We start from the raw sequence: 21,739 nt of genomic DNA, 5'->3' as shown, positions 1-21,739 counted from the left end.
GGCCGAAAAAAACGCCTTACTATACTATGACGTTTTTTATGACATTTTGAGGTCAAAAAAATTTTTGACTTTTTTTGGCCGAAAAAAACGCCTTACTATACTATGACGTTTTTTATGACATTTTGAGGTCAAAAAAAATTTTGACTTTTTTTGGCCGAAAAAAACGCCTTACTATACTATGACGTTTTTTATGACATTTTGAGGTCAAAAAAAATTTTGACTTTTTTTGGCCCATTTTGACGCCTTACTATACTATGACGTTTTTTATGACATTTTGAGGTCAAAAAAAATTTTGACTTTTTTTGGCCGAAAAAAACGCCTTACTATACTATGACGTTTTTTATGACATTTTGAGGTCAAAAAAAATTTTGACTTTTTTTGGCCGAAAAAAACGCCTTACTATACTATGACGTTTTTTATGACATTTTAAGGTCAAAAAAAATTTTGACTTTTTTTGCCTGATTTTGAAGCCTTACTATACTATGACGTTTTTTATGACATTTTGAGGTCAAAAAAAATTTTGACTTTTTTTGGCCCATTTTGACGCCTTACTATACTATGACGTTTTTTATGACATTTTTTATGACATTTTGAGGTCAAAAAAAATTTTGACTTTTTTTGGCCGAAAAAAACGCCTTACTATACTATGACGTTTTTTATGACATTTTGAGGTCAAAAAAAATTTTGACTTTTTTTGGCCGAAAAAAACGCCTTACTATACTATGACGTTTTTTATGACATTTTGAGGTCAAAAAAAATTTTGACTTTTTTTGGCCGAAAAAAACGCCTTACTATACTATGACGTTTTTTATGACATTTTGAGGTCAAAAAAAATTTTGACTTTTTTTGGCCCATTTTGACGCCTTACTATACTATGACGTTTTTTATGACATTTTGAGGTCAAAAAAAATTTTGACTTTTTTTGGCCGAAAAAAACGCCTTACTATACTATGACGTTTTTTATATTTTGAGGTCAAAAAAAATTTTGACTTTTTTTGGCCGAAAAAAACGCCTTACTATACTATGACGTTTTTTATGACATTTTGAGGTCAAAAAAAATTTTGACTTTTTTTGGCCGAAAAAAAAGCCTTACTATACTATGACGTTTTTTATGACATTTTTTATGACAATTTGAGGTCAAAAAATTTTTTGACTTTTTTTGGCCGAAAAAAACGCCTTACTATACTATGACGTTTTTTATGACATTTTGAGGTCAAAAAAAATTTTGACTTTTTTTGGCCGAAAAAAACGCCTTACTATACTATGACGTTTTTTATGACATTTTGAGGTCAAAAAAAATTTTGACTTTTTTTGGCCCATTTTGACGCCTTACTATACTATGACGTTTTTTATGACATTTTGAGGTCAAAAAAATTTTTGACTTTTTTTGGTCGAAAAAAACGCCTTACTATACTATGACGTTTTTTATGACATTTTGAGGTCAAAAAAAATGTTGACTTTTTTTGGCCGAAAAAAACGCCTTACTATACGATGACGTTTTTTATGACATTTTGAGGTCAAAAAAAATGTTGACTTTTTTTGGCCGAAAAAAACGCCTTACTATACTATGACGTTTTTTATGACATTTTGAGGTCAAAAAAATTTTTTGACTTTTTTTGGCCCATTTTGACGCCTTACTATACTATGACGTTTTTTATGACATTTTGAGATCAAAAAATTTTTTGAATTTTTTTGGCTGAAAAAAACGCCTTACTATACTATGACGTTTTTTATGACATTTTGAGGTCAAAAAATTTTTTGACTTTTTTTGGCCGAAAAAAACGCCTTACTATACTATGACGTTTTTTATGACATTTTGAGGTCAAAAAAATTTTTGACTTTTTTTGGCTGATTTTGAAGCCTTACTATACTATGACGTTTTTTATGACATTTTGAGGTCAAAAAATTTTTTGACTTTTTTTGGCCCATTTTGACGCCTTACTATACTATGACGTTTTTTATGACATTTTGAGGTCAAAAAAAATTTTGACTTTTTTTGGCCGAAAAAAACACCTTACTATACTATGACGTTTTTTATGACATTTTGAGGTCAAAAAATTTTTTGAATTTTTTTGGCCGAAAAAAACGCCTTACTATACTATGACGTTTTTTATGACATTTTGAGGTCAAAAATTTTTTTGACTTATTTTGGCCCATTTTGATGCCTTACTATACTATGACGTTTTTTATGACATTTTGAGGTCAAAAAAAATGTTGACTTTTTTTGGCCGAAAAAAACGCCTTACTATACTATGACGTTTTTTATGACATTTTGAGGTCAAAAAAAATTGTGACTTTTTTTGGCCGAAAAAAACGCCTTACTATACTATGACGTTTTTTATGACATTTTGAGGTCAAAAAAAATTGTGACTTTTTTTGGCCGAAAAAAACGCCTTACTATACTATGACGTTTTTTATGACATTTTGAGGTCAAAAATTTTTTTGACTTTTTTTGACCGAAAAAAACGCCTTACTATACTATGACGTTTTTTATGACATTTTGAGGTAAAAAAAAATGTTGACTTTTTTTGGCCCATTTTGACGCCTTACTATACTATGACGTTTTTTATGACATTTTGAGGTCAAAAATTTTTTTGACTTTTTTTGGCCGAAAAAAACGCCTTACTATACTATGACGTTTTTTATGACATTTTGAGGTCAAAAAAAATTTTGACTTTTTTTGGCTGATTTTGACGCCTTACTATACTATGACGTTTTTTATGACATTTTGAGGTCAAAAAAAATTTTTGACTTTTTTTGGCCGAAAAAAACGCCTTACTATACTATGACGTTTTTTATGACATTTTGAGGTAAAAAAAAAATGTTGACTTTTTTTGGCCCATTTTGACGCCTTACTATACTATGACGTTTTTTATGACATTTTGAGATCAAAAAATTTTTTGAATTTTTTTGGTCGAAAAAAACGCCTTACTATACTATGACGTTTTTTATGACATTTTGAGGTAAAAAAAAAATGTTGACTTTTTTTGGCCCATTTTGACGCCTTACTATACTATGACGTTTTTTATGACATTTTGAGATCAAAAAATTTTTTGAATTTTTTTGGTCGAAAAAAACGCCTTACTATACTATGACGTTTTTTATGACATTTTGAGGTCAAAAAATTTTTTGACTTTTTTTGGCTGATTTTGAAGCCTTACTATACTATGACGTTTTTTATGACATTTTGAGGTCAAAAAAATTTTTGACTTTTTTTGGTCGAAAAAAACGCCTTACTATACTATGACGTTTTTTATGACATTTTGAGGTAAAAAAAAATGTTGACTTTTTTTGGCCGAAAAAAACGCCTTACTATACTATGACGTTTTTTATGACATTTTGAGGTCAAAAAAAATGTTGACTTTTTTTGGCCGAAAAAAACGCCTTACTATACTATGACGTTTTTTATGACATTTTGAGGTCAAAAAAATTTTTTGACTTTTTTTGGCTGATTTTGACGCCTTACTATACTATGACGTTTTTTATGACATTTTGAGGTCAAAAAAATTTTTGACTTTTTTTGGCCGAAAAAAACGCCTTACTATACTATGACGGTTTTTATGACATTTTGAGGTCAAAAAAATTTTTGACTTTTTTTGGCTGATTTTGACGCCTTACTATACTATGACGTTTTTTATGACATTTTGAGGTCAAAATTTTTTTTGACTTTTTTTGGCCCATTTTGACGCCTTACTATACTATGACGTTTTTTATGACATTTTGAGATCAAAAAATTTTTTGAATTTTTTTGGCCGAAAAAAACGCCTTACTATACTATGACGTTTTTTATGACATTTTGAGGTCAAAAAATTTTTTGACTTTTTTTGGCCGAAAAAAACGCCTTACTATACTATGACGTTTTTTATGACTTTTTGAGGTCAAAAATTTTTTTGACTTTTTTTGGCTGATTTTGAAGCCTTACTATACTATGACGTTTTTTATGACATTTTGAGGTCAAAAAAATTTTTGACTTTTTTTGGCCCATTTTGACGCCTTACTATACTATGACGTTTTTTATGACATTTTGAGGTCAAAAAAAATTTTGACTTTTTTTGGCCGAAAAAAACACCTTACTATACTATGACGTTTTTTATGACATTTTGAGGTCAAAAATTTTTTTGAATTTTTTTGGCCGAAAAAAACGCCTTACTATACTATGACGTTTTTTATGACATTTTGAGGTCAAAAATTTTTTTGACTTTTTTTGGCCGAAAAAAACGCCTTACTATACTATGACGTTTTTTATGACATTTTGAGGTCAAAAAAAATTTTGACTTTTTTTGGCTGATTTTGACGCCTTACTATACTATGACGTTTTTTATGACATTTTGAGGTCAAAAAAAATTTTGACTTTTTTTGGCCGAAAAAAACGCCTTACTATACTATGACGTTTTTTATGACATTTTGAGGTCAAAAAAAATTTTGACTTTTTTTGGCCCATTTTGACGCCTTACTATACTATGACGTTTTTTATGACATTTAGAGATCAAAAAAGTTTTTGAATTTTTTTGGCCGAAAAAAACGCCTTACTATACTATGACGTTTTTTATGACATTTTGAGGTCAAAAAATTTTTTTGACTTTTTTTGGCCGAAAAAAACGCCTTACTATACTATGACGTTTTTTATGACATTTTGAGGTCAAAAAAATTTTTGACTTTTTTTGGCTGATTTTGAAGCCTTACTATACTATGACGTTTTTTATGACATTTTGAGGTCAAAAAAATGTTTGACTTTTTTTGGCCCATTTTGACGCCTTACTATACTATGACGTTTTTTATGACATTTTGAGGTCAAAAAAAATTTTGACTTTTTTTGGCCGAAAAAAACGCCTTACTATACTATGACGTTTTTTATGACATTTTGAGGTCAAAAAATTTTTTGACTTTTTTTTGGCCGAAAAAAACGCCTTACTATACTATGACGTTTTTTATGACATTTTGAGGTCAAAAAAAATTTTGACTTTTTTTGGCCGAAAAAAACGCCTTACTATACTATGACGTTTTTTATGACATTTTGAGGTAAAAAATTTTTTTGACTTTTTTTGGATGATTTTGACGCCTTACTATACTATGACGTTTTTTATGACATTTTGAGGTCAAAAAAAATTTTGACTTTTTTTTGCTGATTTTGACGCCTTACTATACTATGACGTTTTTTATGACATTTTGAGGTAAAAAAAATTTTTGACTTTTTTTAGCTGATTTTGACGCCTTACTATACTATGACGTTTTTTATGACATTTTGAGGTCAAAAAAAATTTTGACTTTTTTTGGCCCATTTTGACGCCTTACTATACTTTGACGTTTTTTATGACATTTTTTATGACATTTTGAGGTCAAAAAAATTTTTGACTTTTTTTGGCCGAAAAAAACGCCTTACTATACTATGACGTTTTTTATGACATTCTGAGGTCAAAAAAATTTTTGACTTTTTTTGGCCGAAAAAAACGCCTTACTATACTATGACGTTTTTTATGACATTTTGAGGTCAAAAAAAATTTTGACTTTTTTTGGCCCATTTTGACGCCTTACTATACTATGACGTTTTTTATGACATTTTGAGGTCAAAAAAAATTTTGACTTTTTTTGGCCGAAAAAAACGCCTTACTATACTATGACGTTTTTTATGACATTTTGAGGTAAAAAAAAATGTTGACTTTTTTTGGCCGAAAAAAACGCCTTACTATACTATGACGTTTTTTATGACATTTTGAGGTCAAAAAAATTTTTGACTTTTTTTGGCCCATTTTGACACCTTACTATACTATGACGTTTTTTATGACATTTTGAGGTCAAAAAAAAATTTTGACTTTTTTTGGCTGATTTTGACGCCTTACTATACTATGACGTTTTTTATGACATTTTGAGGTCAAAAAAAATTTTGACTTTTTTTGGCCGAAAAAAACGCCTTACTATACTATGACGTTTTTTATGACATTTTGAGGTCAAAAAAAATTTTGACTTTTTTTGGCTGATTTTGACGCCTTACTATACTATGACGTTTTTTATGACATTTTGAGGTCAAAAATTTTTTTGACTTATTTTGGCCCATTTTGACGCCTTACTATACTATGACGTTTTTTATGACATTTTGAGGTCAAAAAAAATGTTGACTTTTTTTGGCCGAAAAAAACGCCTTACTATACTATGACGTTTTTTATGACATTTTGAGGTCAAAAAAAATTTTGACTTTTTTTGGCCGAAAAAAACGCCTTACTATACTATGACGTTTTTTATGACATTTTGAGGTCAAAAATTTTTTTGAATTTTTTTGACCGAAAAAAACGCCTTACTATACTATGACGTTTTTTATGACATTCTGAGGTCAAAAAAATTTTTGACTTTTGTTGGCCCATTTTGACGCCTTACTATACTATGACGTTTTTTATGACATTTTTTATCACATTTTGAGGTCAAAAAATTTTTTGATTTTTTTTGGCCGAAAAAAACGCCTTACTATACTATGACGTTTTTTATGACATTCTGAGGTCAAAAAAAATTTTGACTTTTGTTGGCCCATTTTGACGCCTTACTATACTATGACGTTTTTTATGACATTTTGAGGTCAAAAAAAATGTTGACTTTTTTTGGCCGAAAAAAACGCCTTACTATACTATGACGTTTTTTATGACATTTTGAGGTCAAAAAAAATTTTGACTTTTTTTGGCCGAAAAAAACGCCTTACTATACTATGACGTTTTTTATGACATTTTGAGGTCAAAAATTTTTTTGAATTTTTTTGACCGAAAAAAACGCCTTACTATACTATGACGTTTTTTATGACATTTTGAGGTCAAAAAAAATGTTGACTTTTTTTGGCCGAAAAAAACGCCTTACTATACTATGATGTTTTTATGACATTTTGAGGTCAAAAAATTTTTTGACTTTTTTTGGCCCATTTTGACGCCTTACTATACTATGACGTTTTTTATGACATTTTGAGGTCAAAAAAAATTTTGACTTTTTTTGGATGATTTTGACGCCTTACTATACTATGATGTTTTTTATGACATTTTGAGGTCAAAAAAAATTTTGACTTTTTTTGGCCGAAAAAAACGCCTTACTATACTATGACGTTTTTTATGACATTTTGAGGTAAAAAAATTTTTTGACTTTTTTTGGATGATTTTGACGCCTTACTATACTATGACGTTTTTTATGACATTTTGAGGTCAAAAAAAATTTTGACTTTTTTTGGCTGATTTTGACGCCTTACTATACTATGACGTTTTTTATGACATTTTGAGGTAAAAAAAATTTTTTGACTTTTTTTGGCTGATTTTGACGCCTTACTATACTATGACGTTTTTTATGACATTTTGAGGTCAAAAAAAATTTTGACTTTTTTTGGCCCATTTTGACGCCTTACTATACTTTGACGTTTTTTATGACATTTTTTATGACATTTTGAGGTCAAAAAAAATGTTGACTTTTTTTGGCCGAAAAAAACGCCTTACTATACTATGACGTTTTTTATGACATTTTGAGGTCAAAAAAAATTTTGACTTTTTTTGGCCCATTTTGACGCCTTACTATACTATGACGTTTTTTATGACATTTTGAGGTCAAAAAAAAATTTTGACTTTTTTTGGCTGATTTTGACGCCTTACTATACTATGACGTTTTTTATGACATTTTGAGGTCAAAAAAAATTTTGACTTTTTTTGGCCGAAAAAAACGCCTTACTATACTATGACGTTTTTTATGACATTTTGAGGTCAAAAAAAATTTTGACTTTTTTTGGCTGATTTTGACGCCTTACTATACTATGACGTTTTTTATGACATTTTGAGGTCAAAAAATTTTTTGACTTATTTTGGCCCATTTTGACGCCTTACTATACTATGACGTTTTTTATGACATTTTGAGGTCAAAAAAAATGTTGACTTTTTTTGGCCGAAAAAAACGCCTTACTATACTATGATGTTTTTTATGACATTTTGAGGTCAAAAAAAATTTTGACTTTTTTTGGCCGAAAAAAAAACGCCTTACTATACTATGACGTTTTTTATGACATTTTGAGGTCAAAAAAATTTTTGACTTTTTTTGGCTGATTTTGAAGCCTTACTATACTATGACGTTTTTTATGACATTTTGAGGTCAAAAATTTTTTTGACTTTTTTTGGCCCATTTTGACGCCTTACTATACTATGACGTTTTTTATGACATTTTTTATGACATTTTGAGGTCAAAAAAAGTTTTGACTTTTTTTGGCCGAAAAAAACGCCTTACTATACTATGACGTTTTTTAAGACATTCTGAGGTCAAAAAAAATTTTGACTTTTGTTGGCCCATTTTGACGCCTTACTATACTATGACGTTTTTTATGACATTTTGAAGTCAAAAAAAATTTTGACTTTTTTTGGCCGAAAAAAACTCCTTACTATACTATGATGTTTTTTAAGACATTTTGAGGTCAAAAAAAATTTTGACTTTTTTTGGCCGAAAAAAACGCCTTACTATACTATGACGTTTTTTATGACATTTTGAGGTCAAAAAAAATGTTGACTTTTTTTGGCCCATTTTGACGCCTTACTATACTATGACGTTTTTTATGACATTTTGAGGTCAAAAAAATTTTGACTTTTTTTGGCCGAAAAAAACGCCTTACTATACTATGACGTTTTTTATGACATTTTGAGGTCAAAAAAAATTTTGACTTTTTTTGGCCGAAAAAAACGCCTTACTATACTATGACGTTTTTTATGACATTTTGAGGTCAAAAAATTTTTTGACTTTTTTTGGCCGAAAAAAACGCCTTACTATACTATGACGTTTTTTATGACATTCTGAGGCCAAAAAATTTTTTGACTTTTTTTGGCCCATTTTGACGCCTTACTATACTATGACGTTTTTTATGACATTTTGAGGTCAAAAAAAATTTTGACTTTTTTTGGCCCATTTTGACGCCTTACTTTACTATGACGTTTTTTATGACATTTTGAGGTCAAAAAAAATTTTGACTTTTTTTGGCCGAAAAAAACGCCTTACTATACTATAACGTTTTTTATGACATTTTGAGGTCAAAAAATTTTTTGACTTTTTTTGGCCCATTTTGACGCCTTAGTATACTATGACGTTTTTTATGACATTTTCAGGTCAAAAAAAATTTTGACTTTTTTTGGCCGAAAAAAACGCCTTACTATACTATGACGTTTTTTATGACATTTTGAGGTCAAAAAATTTTTTGACTTTTTTTGGCCGAAAAAAACGCCTTACTATACTATGACGTTTTTAATGACATTTTGAGGCCAAAAATTTTTTTGACTTTTTTTGGCCGAAAAAAACGCCTTACTATACTATGACGTTTTTTTATGACATTTTGAGGTCAAAAAAAATTTTGACTTTTTTTGGCCGAATAAAACGCCTTACTATACTATGACGTTTTTTATGACATTTTGAGGTCAAAAAATTTTTTTACTTTTTTTGGCCGAAAAAAACGGCTTACTATACTATGACGTTTTTTAATGACATTTTGAGGTCAAAAAAATGTTGACTTTTTTTGGCCCATTTTGACGCCTTACTATACTATGACGTTTTTTATGACATTTTGAGGTCAAAAAAAATTTTGACTTTTTTTGGCCCATTTTGACGCCTTACTATACTATGACGTTTTTTATGACATTTTGAGGTCATACTAAAATTTGACTTTTTTTGCCGATTTTGACGCCTTACTATGACGTTTTGTTGACCTTTTTAGGTCATACTAAAATAAAAAATTTTTTGGCTGATTTTGACGCCTTACGGCCGTATGACATTTTTTATGACATTTTGAGGTCATACTAAAATGACTTTTTTTTGACATGTTTTATGACATTTTGAGGTCTTACTAAAAAATCACTTTTTTCCATATCTTGACACCTTAGTATACTATGACATGTTTTATGACATTTTGAGATCTTACTAAAAAATCACTTTTTTTGGCACATTGATCTTATGTTTGGTTGAACATGAAGAAGCTGCTCTGTCATATTTTCAATTCAGGTTGTTAAAAGCTCATCTTGCTCTCTATGCGATTACCTTCACTCTGCATTATCACCTCTTGTGATAATGCAGAGTGACAACAGCCACGGGTAGTTGTAGTTGTTCACGTCCATACTGTCCTGCAGCCTGGATTTCTGAAGAAAAGTATTTGATGTTTTGATTTACTTATGCAAGATGCATTTCTAAATCAAGTTTCCTGTGCCTTGCACTTTTAGAAAGGCATGACAGCCAGATATTGTGTGTACATGTCCTGCTGAAGCCAGAAATTGTTGATAAGCACATTTTTACATTCTCCCTGTAAGTGTTCAGACTCTGCCAAACAGTTGTAAATGTGCGTTTGCACAAAATAAGAAATTTCTGCTCAAAACATGTTTCACACTTTCAAATTGGACCCTGTCCACTCTCACACCTTGACCCGCTGATTGATTAAAGTTTATTGTTGTCACTGAATAGTTTTATTGTTTCTGAACTTTACTGAATTGCAAATAATGAGAGCTGAACTGGTGTTTACTTCTGGTGCTGGTGCTGTGTGTGCAGGAACCAGTAATTGTACCTCTGTGTGTGTGTGTTTCTGTGGGTGCAGCTCTCTAAAAATGTGCTCCTGGCAGGTAATGTGGGTAAGGAGAGACAGGGTGAAAGAAAGAGGAATGGAAAAACAACTCCAGCTGCCTTCAGCTGCTCAGCCTGCAGGCATTTTTATTTTTTATTTTTTGCCTTTCTGCTCGCTGTGTGTTGGTTATGTGTGCCAGACTTCTGCATGTTGCACGTAACTGTAGAGATGTCACACACAATCCAGCTCCAGCTGCATTATTGGAAATATCTCTCCTCTGCTCTGGTATAAGTATTAGATGGACTCTCGCAGACCATTTCACCCCTCTGTTCTCCACTGCTCTCCTAGGGTGATACAAATCTATATGAATATCTTAATAAGCTCATGTTTTCATGCGTAATATTGTCGCCTCCTCTTCAGTATCAACAGAAAAACCAATCAAAGTATGTACTTGTACCGCAGGCCAACTGACAAACACCATTCGTCCCCCACTGGTGAAGAGATCTGACAGCAGTCTAACTGTAGACGCTCAGATACAAACACGTAAGGTCACAGCTGGCAACGAGCCTGCAAACCTGTCAGTCATGGCATGTGCAAATGTGGCTTTGTTTGGAATAATCCCACTAAGTCTGCATCAATAATATTTCAAGGACAGTGTTGATAGTATTGTATATTTTTATTGTCAACAAATCCCTTCAAAAGACTGAATCCAGCACTGAGTTAGTCTGTCTTTTCTGACTAACAAAACTTTCTTTCCTTCTGAACGTATACATTTTAAAAAAACACCTCAAGATTATATCATTCCATTTTTACAAAAGGCTAAATAATCTCTTAACCAAAGCTGGGCACCATAATTTTCTAGCAAAGGTAACTCAAACAGGAGGAAATAGAGCACTATTTTCAGCTGCAGATTAATCTAAATTTGGTGTTAGTGAGTATTTACAACACCAGAACAATGTTTGTGGACTTGGCTTGAAATAAACTACAATGCCCAATGTTCAGATAAGGAAGAAGCATGTCCACCAGTGCAACAACATGGCTCACTGAGGTGTTTTTAATGGTTTTTGAACTAGAGAGCTTTATGGCACAGAGAAATGAGACATATCAGCCTTTGAATGCACAGCCAATATTTATCAGAATGAATTCATTATTGGTTTTGATCTTTTTGTTGTCTCTAAGAGAAATTTATATTGTCACTATTTTTTGCTTCTATCCTGTGTCTCTGGGTTACATGAATGGCACTTGAAATCTAGTTTATTATTATTATTATTATTATTATTAATAATAATAATAATAACTCTACCCTTTAATTAAATGAGATGACAATGTGGCCTTAACATGTGCCAGTCAGTCACACATCAGTATACACTGATTAAGTTTCTGTGATTGTAAACATTGGCTGTGTCCTTGTTCAGAGGCTGCTTCTTGTGAGGTCTGTAGTAACATGGAAAAGGCACAGTGGGATGGGAGAATCCCACAGTGCCCAGAAAAATGGGATTTCCTTTTACTTGAATTTGTAAGAAATAACGAGCATGTCTTTAGTGGCCCTCTGTATCCCCAAAACCACTGCACACTGAATTGTAACTGTATCTGTCCTTCTTCTCAAAATAATGCCATGAATAATCATCACTAATTAATTTATCACAGAAATCAACACCCACCCTTTCAACCACCCTTTAAAACATCACCAGATCTCCTTGGTACACTTGTGTGCAGTTTTCCAAGGTATTTTGCAGGAAGGTTGTTCCAAGCATCTTGGATATGTGATGAAAGTCACACTGACACTTTTTTTTCCTTGCAATTTTTTTTTTCTCTCATGGACAGCTGGTGCCATCCAGTCAGATTTTGTTTGTAAATACCTTGTTTTCACAGGTCATTCTGTACCTGTATCTGCGTTGCACTTCCCAAATGATCAGCTTTTCTTAAAGTTTTCTGCGTTGGGCAACATTTTTCATTGTGCATCTTTCTATGTCTGCTTCTGCTCTGCAAAGGACTACTTCGCCTACCCACAATACTGATGTGTTTCCTGAAAGCATCAATTTTATGTCATTCATCATTTTAAAAGTTCAATTTTTTTTTTTTTAAATGATGGATACATCATTTTGGAGTTGAACTGATGTTGCAATATTATCTTTAAAACTGCCTCCCACAGTTTGAGTATGATAGTATAAAATACAAGTAATTCTACGACTGTAGAAGAAATCATTTTTGATGTCTGTGAGTAGTTACCTACAGTCAAAGTATTCAAAGCCCTTCATTTTTTCCACATTTTGTAATGTTGCAGCCTTACGCTAAAATTGTTGAAATTAATTTTAATGGATCTGAATACTTTCTGAATGTACTGTTTGTAGAATCTCAGGCCCTTTTGTTCTACTTGGGAATGTTTAGTTGGACCTATGGAGAAATGGTTGCATCTCTGTTGCCACAAAGACGCAACGTCCTCATTGTGATTGTACACAAAGGGGACCCATTTCCCTGAAAACAACATTGCAAGAAGCCGGCATAGTCACACAAGCTGAGGGATGTCCTCGAATCTCTGAATCTCCCACAATGTTCAGGTGACCAAGATATCAAGATAAATTCTGTTGCTGAGTAAAGTGCAGCTTATTTTTCGGTCTTAGGTTTTTAATGGAACTCTGATATTGCCATGAAAATGCAGTCAGTTTTATTTTTACAGAACCTTTGTTTATATCAGAACAGAAACCCTTATTTGTACTCTGGTGTAGTTTAGTTGTGATTTTTTTGTTTTTGTTTGTAGGAATAACACAAACGTGGCTGAATCAAGGTTAAAATCCAGATTTTTCTGTTCTTATGTAAACAAAGCCTCCTGTAAGCGTCAGTGTGCTGCCATTAGACCAGTATGAATATTACTTATTTCAAAAGGTCGCTGGTGAGGCGGGACTTTGCAATAGTGAATGACAAGTCACACATGGTGTGTGTGGGTGTGTGTGTGTGTGTTGATCACAAAGCTTTGCAATACTGAAGTATATCTGATTTTCTGACACACTTTAATTTGCTGTGTTTACAGTTTTTGCTTTTAAAGTACGTGGATTTTTTTCTGACCTGACATATACTGTAGATTTAAAAATTTTATATCAGACTGACGTTGATATTGTTTTACTGTGAATAAGGTATTTCTAGAGCAATTTTAGCATGCCTACTTACAACTGTAATATATAGAACAAATTGTTGATAATAATGATATTGCATTTAGACTGACACAGACGGAACATGACAAACATTGATTTTATTTATTTTTTCATTGTGTATTTATGTATACTTTTACCTTCCATAATTCATACTTTTGTCTTATATTTTGAAAAATATATATATATATTTCTTTTCTCTTATTTTGAGCAGATGGAATTGTCTTTTACATTCCTAAATAAAATGTGGACTGAAGCACAACTTAGTCTCCACTGACGGTCCTTTAGTTTAGTTTTGGTTTTTTTCCGACATTCTGCCAACATTCACAGTAAGAGCCATTGAGTTGCATTAAACTGAATTGGATCATTTCCGAAGTTGTGATATGTGACTGAACAAGATTTCACAGCTACGCACTAATGAATTTGAAACAAAAAAACAAAAAACCCACTGCTAAAACCTTATGACACATACATAGATAAAATAGTTTTATAAATTTCCTGACATACTGGAGAATTAAAAAGGAAATTTTACAAACAAAATGCAGAAATATAACTGAATGACAGTAAAAGGAATATATTTTTCAGAAACAAATGCCATGTAAATAATCAGCAAAAAAAAAAAATCACTGATTAATCCCTCACTTCAAACCCTGTGAACCCCCGAGGTTCTTACACACACACACACACACACACACACACACACGCGCGCGCGAGCGCACACACACACACTTAAATGTGTATTTGTGGTCCTTACATATTTGAACAGAGATGTAATACTACAGAACAAATGTACTACTGTTTTACTGCCCTCTAGTGACTCTCACAGGTACTTCTCTTAATCTCTCCTTATCTACACAAGTGCTATATATAGGTGATTTAAGCATGATTCAAGATGCATAAAGGACTTTTTTCTTTTTAAATGTATGCCCACTTCACAGAGATTGAAAATATTAACCAAACGTCTTCAAACATTCGGTCTCCTAAATGTCAAGATTGGACATTGCATAATGTCCGAAAGATGTACTTTTCCCCTCTTTCTGAAAAATCTAATCTAGCTCTGGTGGATTGAAGAGGAAGAAACTATTAACAGCATAAACATCCAGTCATAAACTGTAAAAGAAAAACTAGATTTTCTGTTCTGGTACAAATGCAGCTACACAGAGAAAATATTCTTATTGTCTTGTCAGATTCATTTGTGGAATAATTTCTCAATATTGTTTACTAAATGTCCAAAAATGGTTAAAAATGCCTTAAAACTTAAGGTCTTCAAATTTTGTTAAACCAAGAGTCCAAACCCCAACAATACTCAAGTTACAAAGACACAGAATATAGAACCAATAAACGAAAGACTAAAATGACTTCAACCGATTATTAAAATAGTTTGATTAATTTTCAGTTGATTGACTAATTGACTGTTTAGACTGACGACAACAATATAGTGACAGGGACATTGCTGACTGATTGCTGGCTCTAATTTAATGCCAGTTCTCAATGACCACATCTGTATATCCTGAACAGAAAATCTAAACCTTTATCACAGATCACTGCATGGCTCTAAAAACTAAAAGAAAGAAAACCAGGTGATTTTCTCCCAAACAGAGGAGTCCATGAAACAAACAGCATGGCATATATCACTGAAAATCACATCTTCAGTATCTGTGTTAATGCCTGTGTCCCCGTTCATTCAAGCTCTTCTCAACCCCCCCCCCCCCCCCCAAATTCATCAGTAATTCACTCGATATCCATCACAAAGACCGTCACATGATTATTTACCTGTGTAAAAGTGTGTGTTAAAACAGTTCCTTTCTCTGCTTCCATCTTACCAGCCTCCATCAGTGAAAGAGATATTAGCCTTGAGTCCAAACAGCTATAAGGCCTCTGGAGCATATTACAATAAACAAGCAACAGGTGGACATGAGTTTCACACTTCCCGAACTGCAGACAGTTAGATGAGTGAGATACACTTGGAAGTCCTTTTGGAAGAGATAAGGTCACATTTAGCATTGGTTAATCCACAATACTCATAAAGTAACTGAGTGACAAATATCAAACCATCAAATACAAAATAAAAAATATGGCTGACTAAAATGATAGTTGATTAGGATTATATCATGTCATATCAGTCTTTATATCATGGTTGTGTAAGGGCTATATGTGAAGAAGCGTGGCTTTGTGTGAAGCTCTGACCCTTCAGGACCGTCTCTCAGTAAAATGAAGCTGCACAAGCAGATGCTGATCTGTGGCCCATTCTGCCGTTTACGTCTGTCTTCAAGTCTGCATGCACAGTTAACTGTACTCCCAGAGCCTCAAACAGCTGGAAGTTTTGTTTTATGAGTTGTTGTTTTGTTGTTGCTGCACGGTCAGCTCCTCGATCAGGCGCTTAAAGGTGATTCTCCTTTCAGGCAGCTGTTCCCAGCACTTGCGCATCAGCTCGTACACCTGGGAAACATGGATTATATTAGATCACAAGATTCTTTTCCTATAGGTGGCACATAGTAATGCTCAAACTTTTAAAGTAGGGATACGCGGATACCAGTATTCACGTTTTTTTCTCCGAAATTTAAAATCCATCTGTGGAATTCACATTTTTCCATACAGGTAACTTGAAGCCGAAGATTATTGTGGCTAAAAATTTGGCAGCATGACATGTAACTGACAGCAGAAGTGCTGAATTTTTCAACTTTTATAAAGAAACTAAAGTGGAAAATCAGGTTTGGCTGGTACCTGATCTGCTTATTAAGGTCAATGCAGGTACCAACATCCCTACTTTAAGTATAGTTCAAGCACATGAGATAAATGTTCTCAAATACTGTAAAACCACCGTACTATTGCCAGTATTACCAGCGATATTTAAAGTGCACTTCACCACGATTATCAGCATGACAAATGTGTGTTACAGTCAGATTTCTCCAGAAAGATGATTTCTTAAATGTCATGTAAACGAGAAACCTGGTTTCCGTGTTCAGAGTAGGGGATTAAGGGAAGTGAACATCACCAGCTAGATTTCTTCGGAAGAACTGTCACATGTAAAATTTTATAAAGAGCTTTTTACAAGGCAAAGTAACTGCTTTGCCTTGTTACCTTGTAGATCAAAGTGAGATAACTACATGTATCAATATGTTCTCATATTTAAAAGGATTCCAACCCAAGGCCGACTGAAACTGAAACTAACACAGAGTAGCCTCTAGAGGTCTAAGTAACTTCCACTGCTGCACATGTGACCATTTCATAAATTCAGACACAATTTACGCTGTCTTCTCACTGCTCCAACACACACCAAAAAAAAAAAAAAAAACCCATAAGTGAGGGAGCAGCACCTTCTATCCCTAAAACAATTCAAAACAGCCTCTAGAAGTAATAAGTCTGTTTCTGCCACTGAATATTTGACTGTATTACTGTATTTTAACATGTCCCTACTGAAACCATTGATGATGGTGACTGATGACCTTTAAAAAGCACGGTTACCAGACATCACCTTTAAGGCCTCAGATTTTGACAGCTGGTGAGGTAAACCCCATTAAGGCCAGGTTCACTGCCACAACAGAGTTTACCTCTCCACTGAACGCCGGTCAAAAAGTTTGCCAGTCAAATATTAAACTGGAAAACAATACACAGTGGATATGAAATGAGGAACATGAAGTAAACAAGCTTGAGTGACATTTAAATCGATTTTTTTCTTTGGCGCTGCTCAGGACAAATTTGACAAATTTGGCTTGTACAGCTTTCATTTCCTTGTGTTTTGCTTTGCTTTCATTTTGTAAATAAAGACAATTGTAAAGAACACATCTATTAAACAAACCCTGTGTCCATGTCATTTTGCTGTATTCAGTTTATGCTGGTTATAAGAAGACAGTTTCTTACATTCTCTGGACAGCCATCAGGACGTGGCAACCTCTTCCCTTCTTGCAACACCTTCACCAATCGAATGATGGTCATCTGACCATGAGATTTACCAATCATACCGAAGAAGAGCTGTGTGGGTGAGGAGAAGGACAGGTTATACAAGAAACAACATGTGACACTATTCAACACTGGTTCTATTTTTAAATATATGAGCGAAACTCCAGTGAAAATTATCTAAAGATTTTAATAAAGACACAACATAAACACAAAGTAATTCAGTGTTTGTGATCCAGCTGTAGCTTTCGTAACTTGCTGCCTTCCAGTTATGGTTACAGGTTAATCAGCATAACAGTGGCAGTTAAAAGCCTGATGTAAATGAAAGATCTTCGTGATAAACTAAGCTCTTAGTGTTGGCACAGGCTGTAGTTTGGACTCGGCTGCTGGTGGAGTCTGTCATCTGTCGCTCTGGCCAAAGACCGACACCATCTGCCACATACAAATGACTGCGTGCGTGCGTGTGTGTGTGTGTGTGTGCAATGCCGTGATAAATTCACTTCTCTATTCCTGCGAGACTAGTGCAGTATGTGTTATATGTGTTTTAATGTGTAATCAGTATCCAAGCTCCTACAATGCAGTAGGAATTAGAAGTATTCCTTGATTGCCTATGAGAGGCCTGCATACTGACCGTCATCGGGCTCTTGGAGGAGTCACAATAGGTGATGAGTTCGTACATCGTCACCCCAAAGGACCAAACATCTGAGGCAAGGTAGAACTTACAGAAAGTCAGACACTCTGGAGCATACCTGAAAAACAAAAACAGTAACTATAAGAGCAGGAACTCTTGCACATTCACATAACAATTTCCCTCTGAGGGATGAATAAAGTATCTATCTATCTATCTATCTATCTATCTACATTCTAAGCATTTGTGTCAATGTGACCTTGCTTTCCCTGTTTTTCTGTTAATATCTCATACAGTATACTAAATTTTTATTAGTAAGTTTAATATCTCATACAGTATATTAAACTTATATTAATAAGTTCAATTTAATAAACTTAAAATGACAGCTTTTATGCTTTTTTATTGATTTTTCATTTGTGGTTTAAGTTATCCATGTAGAATAAACTAAGAAATTGAGACCAAAGAGTGTATTTCCTTGTTTCTTACGATATGGGTACCTCAACTTTGTGGTAATATGCTGCCCACTATTTTTTTGGAGTATGAATTTGACAGTTACAGTTACAGCTCTTACACAAGGGGTCTTTAATGAAAAAATGATGGTCAAATTTTACTAAACACAAATTTTCTAAAAACAAGAAAATACTTGCATCATGGAAAACTCTCTCCAAACCAGTCAGTGAACCAAAGTTACAGTTTATTCTAAATATTTACTTTAAACTGTAATTTAAATAGAATAATTCATTTACTATCTGTCCGCAGTTAGTTGCTGTCTGATCCCTCCAATTTCAATTAGTAAGCCCTCCCCTTTTTATTCTCGTTTTCCTTTTACAAAGTCTCTCTTTGAACAATAAGATCTCAATGATCATGGTCAAATCTGAGACATTAAAATTTACATTTTTTTTTAACTCCCTTCCCCCTAGACTCACCAGAAAACTGGACTGTCATGGTCATCCTTGACAGTATAATATCCCTCGTTGTCCTTGATGCTCTTGGTGAGGCCGAAGTCTCCGATCTTCACTGTACCCTCGTTCTCCACCAGCACATTTCGGGCAGCCAGGTCTCGGTGGATGTAATTCCGAGATCCCAAATATTCCATTCCCTAAAAGAAAACAAATCAAAAGGGTCACTATCCACCTGATGCATCATCTGTCAATTAAAACACTCGCTACACATGCTGGTTCAGTGTTTGCTGATACTGTTCCCTGATACCTATAGTATTTGTTGAAATGCAAAACTTTTACATCAACAACACTCCCTCATAATTAAGTTTGATTTTTAAATGAGCTGTTTACCGAACATATTTACCAGATCATTTAGAGTTCAGTCCTCTTTTCTGAGGCGTTTGTAGCCAGTAAGCTATGAAACCAAACACACCATAAACTCACAACATCCATCTGAAGGTTCCTGTTCAATTTTATCTGCTCATACTGTTATCAAATCACGTGACCACTGTTTTGGAATGCAGCTCACCACCAGTATCTACACAGGACGTGTTGGAACTGTTCAAAACAGTTAGTGCTTGGGTTATTATTAACTGTAGCTACACATTAGTCAGGTGTTAAATGCTAAAGGTTGGCAGCTGGTGTTAAATGTCATTATAAGAAGCAGAAATGCCAGCAGGTCTGAGGAAACAGCTCTGAAGACAAACTGTGTTACCTTGCATATCTGGAGAGAGTAGCTAAGCAAGGTGCTGAGGCTGGTTTTGTTTTTGTTTCTGGGAAGATACTCCTTCAAACTGCCCAGTGGAAGATACTCCATAATCAGCTTAATGGCCTGACCACCTATAAACACACATTTGTACACAAGAGAGGTCAGCAACAGACAGTTAATCATGAGCAGAAATAGTGCTTTAATATATATATAGAGAAAATGTGTGTGTGTGTGTGTGTGTGTGTGTGCAAGCTTGTACAGCACAAATGAAAATGACAGTAAAAACTGGTTAATATTTTACTTGTAATTTACAAACACTGCAATAAAAAATGTCATTTCCAGCTTCCAGCTTCTTGGATCCCTGGAAAAATACACGTCAGTCACTGCAGTGTCTTCTTGGACACTTAAGAACTTTAGAAAACTACATTCCCCATAAAGTGACATCTACCCTTAAGCTACTCTAAAAGGAACATTCAAAATTTGTATGTGCAATAGAAATCAACAGTGTGTGTGAAACAGCGAAATAAAAAATACAGAACCTGCACTACATCTATGGAAATTTGTCTGCAATTGAATATATGTTAATGTCAATTTTTGTGTGCAATTCTGCTTGCACGCACTCTCGAGCTTACCTTCCTCTTGGCAGATGCCCTTGTATTTGACAATGTTGGCATGGTAGAGTGCCTTCAGGATGTCGATCTCACTTGAGAGGTTGTTGCTCTGCTCCTCCCGGTTCTCGGGCTTCAGTGACTTCACTGCCACCAGTTCGCCAGTTTTATCTCCCCGAGGATCATAGCGACACAGCTCCACCTTACCAAAATGGCCCTGCATGAGGAACATGAGAAATTTAGGTTTCTTGGACAATCATGAATGAGTTCTGCTCCATTTGTGGCACTTCTGTGTGGCACCAGCTGTTTCTTATCATTGCCTAAAGTCATTTGGTTTTGCGTCTGCTCTTTCTTATATTGGTTCTGTAGACAATACTGTCCACAGTATTCCCTACAGGTGGTTTTGAGACTTGAATCACAACAAGAATGCTAATACCCCTGGTTCTTTAAACTAGTAAGTTGAAGTGAACCATAAAATAAGTACCCATAATCACCAAAGTACTCCACAGTACAAAATGCACTAAAGGAAATTACAGATTTAATACAAACATTTACTAATGCATCTTAACTAAATGGCCAAGAAGTTTTATTTGTGCATTTGCAAATTGCCAGTTTGTTCATTCTTACAAAAGGTAATATCTGCTATCCAGAGATTTACACAGGAGTAATAAAAGAAGCACACACAGCAGGAGCAGTTTACCTCTCCCAGGTCTCTGATCTTCTTCAGGAATCTCTTTTCAAACACAGTTGGGTCCACTTCTGGTGTAGGCTGGGGTTGGATGGATGGGTCTGAGAAATTAAAAAAAGAAAAATACATAAACCTGCTTCAACATAAGCACGTTTGCATCATAGGAAGTCTATTGTGGTTGACAGTGTCAAAGTTTCCACCAGAAATTTCTGTGGTTATGTAACTGTTCTCTTGCTCTGGTTTTCACAGAAATGGCTACTTTTAGTATCACAACTCATTATTCAAGTAAAACTCATTCTGTATCACCATTATCAGTAATTAAAAAATATTTTATCTAATCATTTTGGTCACAACTTGTAAAAGACTGATTTTAATTAAGGTGATTTTGTACCGGTCCTTTTAATATAGGACAGTCAAGGGGGCTTTAGCTTTTGTGAGATTAACTGAAATATTCAATTCTCGCCAGCAGGTGGAAGAACAGAGTCTATTAAGTTGCCATGGGGCCCAGATGAGGGGCAGATCACTGATAATGAACCCAGTGAACTTCCTCATGAGCATCTGAGTTGAGAAAACAACTCTCTCTCTCTC

At 33.7% G+C, this 21,739-nt stretch overlaps 1 protein-coding gene across 1 annotated transcript in view; it reads right to left on the bottom strand.

Moving 5' to 3' along the window:
• Positions 1 to 12,502: 12,502 nt before the first annotated feature.
• Positions 12,503 to 21,739, bottom strand: part of jak1 (Janus kinase 1) — a 34,364-nt gene continuing 25,127 nt past the window's right edge. The window contains exons 19-25 of the mRNA XM_041041184.1: positions 21,164 to 21,252; positions 20,488 to 20,680; positions 19,862 to 19,986; positions 19,132 to 19,304; positions 18,209 to 18,326; positions 17,542 to 17,652; positions 12,503 to 16,119 (exon numbers count right to left, since the gene is read on the bottom strand). Of these exons, the coding sequence (XP_040897118.1) occupies positions 16,009 to 16,119; positions 17,542 to 17,652; positions 18,209 to 18,326; positions 19,132 to 19,304; positions 19,862 to 19,986; positions 20,488 to 20,680; positions 21,164 to 21,252 (920 nt within the window). The 3' untranslated portion in view covers positions 12,503 to 16,008. The remainder of the gene's footprint in view (positions 16,120 to 17,541; positions 17,653 to 18,208; positions 18,327 to 19,131; positions 19,305 to 19,861; positions 19,987 to 20,487; positions 20,681 to 21,163; positions 21,253 to 21,739) is intronic.

The sequence above is a fragment of the Toxotes jaculatrix genome, chromosome 6 (assembly GCF_017976425.1).
Source record: "Toxotes jaculatrix isolate fToxJac2 chromosome 6, fToxJac2.pri, whole genome shotgun sequence".
In the NCBI taxonomy this organism is placed as follows: domain Eukaryota; kingdom Metazoa; phylum Chordata; class Actinopteri; family Toxotidae; genus Toxotes; species Toxotes jaculatrix.
This window is presented reverse-complemented; position numbering and strand designations above follow the sequence as displayed.